General features: G+C 33.8%; 1 protein-coding gene across 1 annotated transcript; it reads left to right on the plus strand.

Moving 5' to 3' along the window:
- Positions 1–236: 236 nt before the first annotated feature.
- On the plus strand, positions 237–11,113 carry LOC120281801 (glutamate decarboxylase-like). The gene is made up of 8 exons (XM_039288493.1): positions 237–321; positions 1,372–1,576; positions 3,412–3,494; positions 9,136–9,253; positions 9,342–9,556; positions 9,872–10,125; positions 10,210–10,262; positions 10,481–11,113. The coding sequence occupies exons 1-8, from the start codon at positions 239–241 to the stop codon at positions 10,946–10,948; spliced, it is 1,479 nt and encodes a 492-aa protein (XP_039144427.1). The 5' UTR covers positions 237–238; the 3' UTR covers positions 10,949–11,113.
- Positions 11,114–12,766: the final 1,653 nt, after the last annotated feature.

A 12,766-nucleotide genomic window follows, 5' to 3' on the forward strand; every position in this document is an offset into this window, starting at 1 on the left:
GTGTGTCACTTCTGTCCCAAATTCCCTCGCTGATACGACGCGTGTCACCCTCCTATTGGATACTTAGAGTAGTACACTACATTTCAATACACGGATCAGCCATCTGTTATTCTGCCACGTACTAGGTTTACGTTAGGTTAAATTTCACCCCACTCCCAGACTCACCACTGACAACTCCCATAAATGGAGCACCCCACCTTCTCTTCTTCTTCTTCATTGATCCCCTCGAAGGAAAACGATGGTGATCTCGACGATGACGATCGACGCCGGGGTGCTAGACTCCACCTTCGTCTCCCGCTACGCCAGCACACCCCTCCCAAGGTTTCCATTTCTTCTCTCATTGCGTCCTAACTAATTAGGACCCGTTTGGATCATGGATTGTCTCCTTGGGAGTGGGAATCACATGTACCCATGAATCCTTAGCCCATGTTTGGTAATCAGGAAAGGCATAAATAGTATCTTTTCATGGTAATGGGACTAATGCATGTGGATGAGTGGCACTCTTTGACAAAATGGGGGGTTTAGCTCTCCTTAGCATGGAAATGTCTATATTACCCCTCTATTTATATTTAATTAATATTTAAAATTAATATAATTAATTAATAAATTTAATTATTACAATTTAAATAAATAATCATATTTAAATTATTTTTATAAGTGATTTTTTTATTTTTATTAATTAATTATATGTTAATAAAATTTTTTACTTTAAATAATTAATTATAATAATTTAAATTAAAAATTTAAATTGTTATAATATATATATTGATTAACATAATAAATTAATTTAAATATCATTATATTTTAACTATTATTATTATTATTAATTTTTATTATTAATTATTATAATTAAATATACTAATTAAATATGTGAATTAATTATATTAATTTTAATTATTTGATCATATTAAATTAAAATAAATAATTATATTCTAAATATTTAATAATAAATAATGGTAAATTTTTATTATTAAACATAATTCATTATTTTATACAAATGATTTTATTTATACAAAAGGGGTATAAATGTAATTTTGATAATATTTCTCTCTTACTTTTTCCTATTCCTAACCCTTATTCCCTCAAACCAAACACCTTCATTATTATCCTCCTCTTTCCCCCTATTTTTATTCCCACTCCTCCCTTCTTCTCATTCCCCCCCTTCCTATTCCTATTCCGCAATCCAAACGGGCCCTTAATTAGCGAGCAGCTCCATCTGAATCATCTGATCTCATATGCTAGCTTAATTCTCTTTCATATCCCTGGAACTGTCTGGAACTATATATATATATATATATATATATATATATATATATATATATATATATATATATATATATATATATATATATATATGGGTTTTTGTTGTAGGAACAAGATGCCGGAGAAGCCGACGACGTGTGATGCAGCATATCAAATCATCAGCGGTGAGTTGATGCTTGATGGCAATCCGAGGTTGAATCTTGCGTCTTTCGTCACGACGTGGATGGAGCCGGAGTGCGATAAGCTTATGATGGAGGCTATCAATAAGAACTATGTTGATATGGATGAGTACCCTGTCACCACTGAGTTGCAGGTAAGTGCACACGTTCTTTCTCTGATTGCTAAGGATCACAGGTATGGTGAAGTCATCTCGCAAGCTTTCAAAACCATGTTATTTTCTGGTCCTCTTTTATTACAGTCTGACATATATTTTTCAATTATAACATAAAATAATAATAACATACGTGTTAGAATGTGATAGAAAAGGAACATGAAATACTTTGCTTTTGTTTGAAATCACGCAAGATGAATATTGTATTGTATGGTTTAATTTTGTTTTAACTTTCTAGGCAAAAGTCATTTTGCCTAATTCTATAATTATGAAAGCTTCTGATTTTTTGGTTTTTTACTTTGTGCTGCTATATATATAAACAAACATCCGATAATCTAAACTATATATATATAAAGTTTAGTTTAGGTTATCGGGTGTTCGATCCCGATAACCTAAACTTTAATCTCGATAAAATATTAATTTTTTACTACACAACAGTGAAAGACCAAAGAATTATGATTGAAAAACCAAGTTTACTTGTTTTGTGTGGTTAAGTTTGAACATTTTTTCACTATTCAAACAGTGGAAAACCAAAAAATTATCTATTAAAAAACCAAGCAAGTTCACTTGTTCGTGTGGAGTTGAACTTTGAATATTTTTTTACTATACAATCCGTGAATGACTAAAGAATTATCTGATTGAAAAACCAAGCAAGTTTGCTTATTCCGTGTATCATCATGTTTGTTTTGATGTGATGAAATCTCCGGTAGTCATTACAATGTTTTTTTTTTTTATAAATTTATTTTATGCAACTTGTGTAGAAACATGTCAAATAGATTCCTTTTGTTTTCATTCATTTAAAGGAGGTGAAACACAGTATGAAAAACGTTTAATGGACATTGAGTATTTGGTGGCTATCAATTGTGGCCTCACCCATTTTTTCAAATGACTTTGTTGCACCTCTTGAACATTCCTGTTTTTTTTTTCTTCACATGATAAAATACTTTTTTATTTTATATTTTTTGCAATAAATTTTTTTTAATTTTTTAAACTTATTTTTATTAATATTTCTAATTTGAGAAATTTTTTTTGAAACTCTTAATTTATATTAAATTATTTTTTTTAATTTCTTCATTACTTTGAGAAAACATATTTATTTTTTATCAACCAAGACATAAATCATTTTTAATAATTAATAATATTTAATTTTATAAAAAATATATATATTTGTCAAAATAATTAATTTATTAAATAATAAAATAAATTTTCTATACAAATATATTTATTGTAGAATATATAAAATGAATAATTGAAATGATAAATGAAATTACAGTAGGTTAGGGAACCGTAGGCTAGTCCAGCGGTAACTACCATGTAGTGTGATTAAGAGGTCTCGAATTGGAACCTCTCAACTCATATTGTACTTAGTCCCTTTATGGGAGTTTTGTGTGAGAAATACCTCTCGTCTTTCTCTCTAGGATTGCATAGTAAGTGAGTTTATCTCTAGGAGGTTATTCAAGTTACCGTAATTGGTGCACTTTTGTACCTGCCTGTCTTTTAATTTGGTGTTTATCGTTTTTGTCAAAAAAATAAAAAACAATAAAAAAAAAACTACATTAGGTTTTTATTATAATATAACTATTACAAAAGATTGTCTAATGAATAAAAGTTTAATGGATTGGTGTAGTGGTATGAATATCACACAATTAAATAATTAATTTAATGGATTGATGAAGGATATGAACATCAAATACTTAATTAAATAATTGAAAAGATATCATTAGGTTGATCTATTTTGTTCACAATAAATGATTGTGAGGACAATTAATACTGGACGGATTTATGTTCGGTCCTCTTAACTTTTCATTTTATTGTAGAACCGGTGTGTGAATATGATTGCCCATCTCTTCAATGCTCCAATAGGGGAGGATGAAACAGCTGTGGGGGTTGGAACAGTGGGATCTTCTGAATGATATTCACTACGAAGAGAGTTTAGTTATAGAAGAACAAGTTTCTTATATAAAGAAACTTGAAGAACTCAGCCACTTGATCAGGAAAAATCACACAAGCACAAGAACACAAGAAAACAGCAAAACATAGAACAACAACCTTATAATAAAAATACCAGACTGTATATAACTCGGTTGCCTCTGAAATTCAATACACACAGTGTTAAGATCACGATCAACAACTTCCTTATACAAACTTTGGACAAAAACTCACTCGTTAAAGCTGGAAAATTCATACAAGAAGTGGCTTCAAGAAAAATCAGAAAAACATTCACACTTAACTTTCAAAACATTAAAAACAGCCTTTTATACAATACTTTAGTGACTGAAAAGAAACAGGTTAGTCACAACCTACGTGTCTGAACCAAACCAACTCCACCGCTCTTCATCCAGACCACCGCTCTGCCTCGAACTAACGATATTATATGTGATTATTAAATCTCAGCCGTTCATTGCTTCTCAACTCTTTGCTTCAGCATCTGCCTCGAACTTACTCCCTTTCCTTGATGAAACCCATCACAGCCATTCATTTTCTTTCAGCCATCTACTAACGACTTTACCTGAAATTTGAACACTGGAAAAGACACAAAAGCCCTTCAAATCAAAACTAATACCACCAGGACAGTTTCAGCTTCAGCTTTTTCTCAGCATTCTTCAAATCTTCAATCATAACCAACAAAATCCCCCCTTGATTGAAGCTGACAGACTCCCATTTCACCTCTGAATTGTCTATGCTTCTGAACACTCAAACACTTTGTAAAAATATCAGCAACTTGTACATTTGTAGAACAATAATTCACTTGAATCTTCTTCTTTGTCACAAGCTCCCTAATATAGTGAAACCTCACATCCATATGCTTTGTTCTACCATGAAGTGTAGGATTCTTTGCTATAGCTATGCATGATTTATTATCACACCAGATCTGGACTGGAGTGTCACAATTCACATCACAATCAAGTAAGATCTTCTCCATCCACATACTATGACAACATGCTGCATTCAAAGCAACATACTCGAGCACGTAGATGAAAAGAGCCACAATTTCTTGTTTTTTTGATGACCAACACACTTTGCACTGATCCTAGAGAAAAAAACAAAACCCGGATGTAGCTCTTTTCTATCTTGTGTATCTCCACTCCAATCACTATCACTATAGCCTTCAAGCACACAATTCACATTACTATTATCTTTGAATGCCATAGTCATAAGTACCCGACTACATACCTCAGAACATGTTTAGCAGCTCCAAATTGAAATTTTGTAGGTTGTGCCATGTGTCTTGATAGTAAATTCACTGAATACACTAAATCCGGCCTGGTGTGTGTCAAATACAAAAGTTTACCAACCAAACTTCTATACATAGTTGCATCAACACCTTCTGCATTATCACTCAACTGCAATTTTGTGCTCTGAGCCATTGGAATACCCACTGACTTACAATGCTGCATACCAAATTGTCTTAACAAATCTTTGGCATACTTCTTTTGTGAAACATGAAGACCATTTTTCACTTTGATTAACTTCAATCCTAAAAAAATATTTCATCACACCTAAGTCTAGTCATATCAAACTCTTTTTTTCATAGCTTCTTTAAAGCGATTAAGCGCTTCACAGAAGACCCCCAAACAAATTAAATCATCCACATATACACATACCAACAATATTTCAGACTGATTTTCAGATTTCTTATATAGAGTGTGTTCTGTCAGACTTCTTTGAAAACCTTGAGAAAGAAACCAAGTATCTAATCTCTCATACCATGCTCTTGGGGCCTGTTTTAATCCATATAGAGCTTTAAACAACTTATATACATGATCTTCTTTATCTTGTACTTCAAACCCTCTAGGTTGAGACACATATACCTCTTCCTCTATTTTTCCATTCAAAAAAGCAGATTTAACATCCAACTGATAAATTGGCCACTTCCTTTGAGCACCAAGAGCCAAGATCATCCTTATTGTATCCATTCTGGCCACTGGAGCAAAAACCTCCTCATAATCAACCCCATATTCTTGAGCATACCCCCTTGCTACAAGCCTTGCTTTATACTTTTCAATTTCACCACTTGGTCTTATCTTAGTCTTATACACCCACTTGACCCCAATTTTCTTCTTCCCTGTTGGTAACTGACAAAGCTGCCAAGTACCATTCCTCTGAATTGAGTCAAATTCTTCAGACATTGCCTGCCTCCAATGTTCAACCTTTACTGCTTCTTCATAAGTCTCAGGATCTGTCACAGTCAAAGCAAAAGTACAACCTTCATAAATTTCTTTCAGTGCTCTAACTCTTTGTATAGGTGACTCATCAACACTGGTATCACTCAATTGCTCTGATTGCCTGCTTGGTGAACCTCCATTACTGCTATGCCCATTAATACTACTACCACTACCTGATACTGAATTTTCTGTCTGCTCAGATGTAGATGCTGATGTAGTTCCCAAAATTGTTCTCATATCTGGTAGTATCACTGCCTTTGTAGAAGCTTTCCCTTCCTTCCACTGCCAAAATTCCTTCTCAGAAAAAGTCACATCTCTACTGATCACAAGCTTCCCTGATTCTGGTATAAAAATCCTGTAGGCCTTGGCATTAATGCAATATCCGACAAAAATACCTTTCGGGGCCCTTTTGATCTAACCTCGCACATTTTGAGTGGCAGGGATGTGTATATGCAATACAACCAAAGACCCTTAAATGATTCACCTTTGGCTTAACATCAAACCATGCCTCATATGGGGTTTTTATTCCACCTTTGCTTGTGTAGGGGAAATATTAGATAGATACACTGCTTTGTCATGACTGCTTACGCCCTGAGAAAAGAATTTGGCGGGTGACTTGCATTTATCAAGCTTCTTGCCTTATCAACAAGAGTTACGTTCTTTCTCTCGAGCAACCCCATTTTGCTGAGGAGTATAAGGAGCAGTCAATTCATGTTTAATTCCATTTGTAAAGCAAAACTCATCAAATTCTTTAGATACAAACTCTCCACCTCTATCAGTTCTCAAAATTCTCAATTTCTGGCCTGATTGCCTTTCAACAAAAGCTAGAAATTGTTTGAAACATGAGAACACTTCATGCTTATACTTGATTGGATATACCCAACTCATTCTAGAGTAATCATCAATAAACAACAGAAAATACTTACTGCCACCATGAGATTCAGTCTGCATTGGCCCACACACATCTGCATGCACAAGATGAAGTTTTTGTTTTGCTCTCCAAGACTTGCCAGATGAAAATGGTAACCTTGTTTGCTTCCCATAAATACAAGCTTCACATACACCTATTGGCTGCACCCTTGGCACCCCAAAAACAAGCTTCTTCTGATTCAGAATTTTCAGTCCTTGAAAATGCAGATGCCCATATCTGTGATGCCACAACAAACTTAGATCACCCTTGCTTCCATCCACAACATTCACTTGTTCATCATCACCAGCAGAAAATTCTATAGGATACAAATTTTTACTGTTCCTATGCAACATCAAAATTGAATCACCTGCAACATTCATAATTTTACACCAAGTCTTCTTGAAAACAATCTCATAATCCCAAGCTGTCAGTTGCCCAATACTAAGTAAATTATGAGCCAGCTGTGGCACATATTTCACATTCTGAATCAGTTTTTTAATTCCTCCTTGCACTGTAATCATCACTGAGCCTATCCCTTGCACTTGAACATCTTTATCATTGCCCAACTTCACACTATGCTTCACAGATTCATCTAGACTGTAAAACAAATTTTTGTCTCCTGTCATATGATTTGAACATCCACTGTCCAATAGCCATAAGGAAGAACAAACATTTCCATCACCTCCATGCACCAAAAATAAATTCCCATAGTCACTAGAAGAGCCTTCATCTTGAGAATTAGAACTAGATCCCCTTTCAAAACTTTTGTTCTGAGACCAACAATGTGATTGAGTATGACCATATTTCTTACAATTGAAGCACTGAATATTTTGTAAACTCCCTCTATTACCCCTCTGTCCAACAAATTGCCTTTGCCCTCTTGAAAACATGCCAAATGGTCTTGATCCAATTCTCCCTCTCTGCCATGTATTATTGTCAGAAGAGTTCTGCTGTCTTTGTCCAACTTGCCTTTGATCAACATAACCCTGGCCTCTCCAATTGCCATCAAACCTTCCTCTACTTCTGAATTCTCTAACCCTTCCTCTCTGCACATTTCTACCACTCCTTGTGTCTCCTTGAACTACAAAGGACCCACCTTCATGTCTTCCAGAGAACTGATTGTATCTAGCTTCATGAGCTTGTAAAGCACTGCTCAAATCATCCAAGGTCATTGTCTTCATGTCCCTTGCTTCTTCAATTGAGGTTACAGCATGCACAAACCTTGATGATAAACTTCTCATGACCTTCAAAACAACCTCATCTTCTTTCAATTCAGTTCCCATACCTCTAATTTGATTTACAACTGTTAAAACCCTTGTAACATACTGTTGCACAGTCTCATCTTCTCTCATTTGAAGCAAATCAAATTTCTGTCTCAACGTTTGTTGTCTTACTGAAACCATTCGAGAAGAACCTTGATTTTCATTTCTGAGATGATCCCATGCTTCCTTTGCAGAATTAAACCTCACCAATCTGTGAAGAATAGATTCATCCACAGCCTGTTGCAGCAAAAAGAATGCCTTTGCATCATCTTCTTTGTCTTTTTCAGATGGATTCTTCTCTTCACTAATACCTTCTTCCACAATCTTCCACAACCTCTGAGACCTGAAAAAAGTCTTCATTCTAAAGCTCCAATGTTCATACCCTTCTCCTTTAAAGATTGGTAACAATGAAGGAGAAATATCAGGTGTAGATGAAGTAGCTGAATTAGAAGCCATCTATAAATCCACAACAACCTGAGCTCTGATACCACTGATATTCACTACGAAGAGAGTTTAGTTATAGAAGAACAAGTTTCTTATATAAAGAAACTTGAAGAACTCAGCCACTTGATCAGGAAAAATCACACAAGCACAAGAACACAAGAAAACAGCAAAACATAGAACAACAACCTTATAATAAAAATACCAGACTGTATATAACTCGGTTGCCTCTGAAATTCAATACACACAGTGTTAAGATCACGATCAACAACTTCCTTATACAAACTTTGGACAAAAACTCACTCATTAAAGCTGGAAAATTCATACAAGAAGTGGCTTCAAGAAAAATCAGAAAAACATTCACACTTAACTTTCAAAACATTAAAAACAGCCTTTTATACAATACTTTAGTGACTGAAAAGAAACAGGTTAGTCACAACCTACGTGTCTGAACCAAACCAACTCCACCGCTCTTCATCCAGACCACCGCTCTGCCTCGAACTAACGATATTATATGTGATTATTAAATCTCAGCCGTTCATTGCTTCTCAACTCTTTGCTTCAGCATCTGCCTCGAACTTACTCCCTTTCCTTGATGAAACCCATCACAGCCATTCATTTTCTTTCAGCCATCTACTAACGACTTTACCTGAAATTTGAACACTGGAAAAGACACAAAAGCCCTTCAAATCAAAACTAATACCACCAGGACAGTTTCAGCTTTAGCTTTTTCTCAGCATTCTTCAAATCTTCAATCATAACCAACACTGAAGCCATAATGCTAGCAGGTTTGGCGTTCAAGAGGAAGTGGCAGAATAAGAGGAAAGCAGAGGGAAAGCCTTATGACAAGCCAAACATTATTACTGGTGCTAATGTTCAGGTACTTGCCACTAAAACTTGTTATGAGCTAGCCATTTGGTTGCCAGACTATTGGTTTCATGCTCTACTTTGCATGTGTTGTCATTCAGGTGTGTTGGGAGAAATTTGCTAGGTATTTTGAAGTAGAACTGAAGGAAGTGAAGCTGAGAGAGGGATACTATGTTATGGACCCTGTAAAGGCTGTGGAATTGGTTGATGAAAATACAATTTGTGTTGCTGCTATCCTGGGTTCTACTCTCACTGGAGAGTTTGAAGATGTTAAACTACTGAATGAGCTACTTACGAAGAAGAATGAGGAGACTGGGTAGGTAATTCTATAGTACCAAATGTTTACTATATATGGATTCATATAAGTAGGCCTATTTGCGTGTCATCCTTATCCATCTCTTTTCTTGCAAGCAATTAATGGTTTATGCTTGATTTTTACTGATTATTCTGGTTGGTGTAATCAATCAGCAACTTTTAACTTGCTAAAATTGGTGGTTTTTTTATATAAATTGAGTAAGCCAACAGTAAATGCCTGAATTTTGTGACTTTTTTCTTTTAGTTTTCTTATGTTTGGAAAGAGCATGTTATTTAGATTCTCTGTGACTTCCTCATTCTTCAATATGCCTTGCAGGTGGGATACTCCTATTCATGTTGATGCAGCAAGTGGTGGTTTTATAGCACCTTTTCTGTACCCAGATCTTGAATGGGATTTCCGTTTGCCCCTGGTAAAAAGTATCAATGTAAGTGGACACAAGTATGGTCTTGTTTATGCTGGTGTTGGCTGGGTTATTTGGAGGAGCAATGAGGATTTGCCAGACGAACTCATTTTTCATATCAACTATCTTGGGACAGATCAACCGACCTTCACTCTTAACTTCTCTAAAGGTGATATTTCATTTACCTCACTTTAATTCCCTTGTACGAACACATTTTTACTCATGAGATAATTTTATTTTGATATCATCACAGGGTCAAGTCAGATTATTGCTCAATATTACCAATTCATCCGACTTGGCTTTGAAGTATGTTTCTGGTTTTTTTTTTTTTAATTTATAAGTAAATCTTTACTTAATTTGCATTGTATATTCAATAATTTTCCTTCTTGTTTATGGAACACACATGATTTGGTCCTGCAATTTCCTGACCATATATTCAACATCTACAAAGACTCTTCATTGTTTTATTTACAATGGTCTATCTCTCCAGCCTTAAAACATTATTTATTTTTTCTTATAAACAGGGATACAAACTCATCATGAAGAATTGCGCAGAGAATGCAAAATCACTGAGAGAAGGCATTGAGAAGACAGGAAAATTTGAAGTTGTTTCCAAGGACATTGGTGTGCCACTTGTTGCATTCTCCCTCAAAGACAGCAGCATTTATAGTGTTTTTGACATTTCTGAAAACTTAAGGAGATTTGGATGGATTGTTCCTGCATATACAATGCCAGCCAATGCCGAAAACATTGCTGTTCTTCGCGTGGTGGTTCGGGAGGACTTCAGCAGGAGCCTCGTGGACCGGCTCATCACCGACATTCAGAAGGTCTTGGCAGACCTTGTGAGCACAGTCGCTGCTACAAGTTCACTTGAATCTACCAAAAATGTCAAAGTAGCTGTGGTTAAGAAAACGGTTGAAGAAACTGTACAAGAGATCACCTCATACTGGAAGAAACTGGTTAATAAGGAAAAGACTACTGGAGTTTGTTAATGTGCTTAAGAGTTAAGCAAATGCTGCTTTCTTAGCTTCTCTATATGATGCATGTACTCTATTATTTCTATTGTATCAGACCAAGAACTTAGGGGCCGTTTGGTTTCCGGATTGAGAATGGAAAGGAGTGGGAGAGTAATGGAAATGAGGAGGAGTGAAGGAGGATTGGGAATGAAGAGTGTGTTTGGTTGGTAAGGTATAAGAGAGTAGTTCATTGGGAATGAGAAAAGTTAAAAAAGAGAAATATGGTAAAATGACTATTATACCCTTTATAGGATTAAATAGAATTATATATAAATAACATATTTAAGTAAAATAATACTTATTTTTAAATAATAAAATATTTCAAATATTGTTTTACTTTCATTATCATAATTAAATATTTAAATTAAATATTTTATTTTATCAATTATTTATTATTAAAATTAAGATTAAAACGTAGAAAATAGAAAATAGAATGTCAATATTTTTTAACTATATTTTGTAAGCATTGTTATTTCTTTTATCATAATTAAAAATTTAAATTAAATTTTTAAGTTTAACAATTATTTATTATTAATTTTAATAACAATATATAGGTGGTTGTGATATATTTAAGTTTAATTGTTATTTATAACTAAATTTACTTATTTATCTCTTTATTATTTGAATCAGTTATTATTTTCAACATTACACATTCAACATATTAACACATTCATCATGATTGTACGTTTCTTTGTCAAAATAGAAGAAACATATATATATATACATATCTTTTTTTACTTGATGAATATATACATATATATAAAGTAATAGAATTAAAAATAAAACTTACTTGCTTATTTGAGCATTAAAAAGCCATTTAATTAGATGCAGTGAAACCAGAAGATGGAGATAAAAACCAGGAGAAGAAGACTTCACGTGGGCAAAATTACTTTTTGGGGGCAAACTTGACATTTCACCATCAAGTCTTCAACAAGGAATGAGACTCCTCTCAAATTCAGGGGCATTGTCATTACTTGTGTACTGGTTATTCTCTCCTCCCTCACACCCCTCTCACTCCCATACCTGCACACACAAACAAGGGATTAAAGCTCATCAAGGCTTCATTCCCACTCCAAGCCTGCACACCAAACGGCCCCTTACTGTTATTTGGTAATTTGGTATGAACTCTTATCTCTATGGTTTTTTTATTCATCAAATTATTCAGATTGGCACTTAAAAACACCCAACTTTTTAATAAAGTGGTCCAATTTCTTCATTTAATTTATTATTGTGTTGGTGATTTAGTGATAATACTTTATTAAATTTAAAAGTAGGCACTGTTTGTTAATACTATTAGCTATTGAATAGTTCACTGGTATAACTTAAAAGTGCAGACTAGAATTCTTCCTCTAATATTTATTAATACTGTTTACTAAGTCTTGGCGTGGGTCTTTTGTTCATGTCTCCACGAATGGATTTGTTAATTAAATTAATTTATTTAGCTCCGTAATTATAATATAGTTAAATTTTAAAGTACTTAAACATTCACACACACACATATATATATATATATATATATATATATATATATATATATATATGTTTAAATAATAATAAAATTATCACATTATAATATATTTTCATATAACTCGATAAGGTAGAATAACCAAACTACAACTTGCTTATTTTCATTGGTAAAATATCCAAACTACTTTAAAAAGTTTAAATACATTTATTTAACTTAAAAAATATATTAAAAAAATATGTAATAACAGATTTAAATATACTTTTTCTTTGTTAAATTGAAAGATAAGTATTATTGAATAGTTGTTAAGTTAGCCATGGTATACGAGC

This window comes from Dioscorea cayenensis, chromosome 18 (genome assembly GCF_009730915.1).
Source record: "Dioscorea cayenensis subsp. rotundata cultivar TDr96_F1 chromosome 18, TDr96_F1_v2_PseudoChromosome.rev07_lg8_w22 25.fasta, whole genome shotgun sequence".
Lineage (NCBI taxonomy): Eukaryota > Viridiplantae > Streptophyta > Magnoliopsida > Dioscoreales > Dioscoreaceae > Dioscorea > Dioscorea cayenensis.

What these genes read in the sequence shown, in the direction of transcription:
- LOC120281801 (XM_039288493.1), top strand. Translation starts at nt 239, where the DNA reads ATGGTGATCTCGACGATGACGATCGACGCCGGGGTGCTAGACTCCACC. An exon ending in TTACTGGTGCTAATGTTCAG is followed by an intron (nt 9,254 to 9,341) that starts GTACTTGCCACT and finishes GTTGTCATTCAG; the next exon opens with GTGTGTTGGGAGAAATTTGC. An exon ending in CACTCTTAACTTCTCTAAAG is followed by an intron (nt 10,126 to 10,209) that starts GTGATATTTCAT and finishes ATATCATCACAG; the next exon opens with GGTCAAGTCAGATTATTGCT.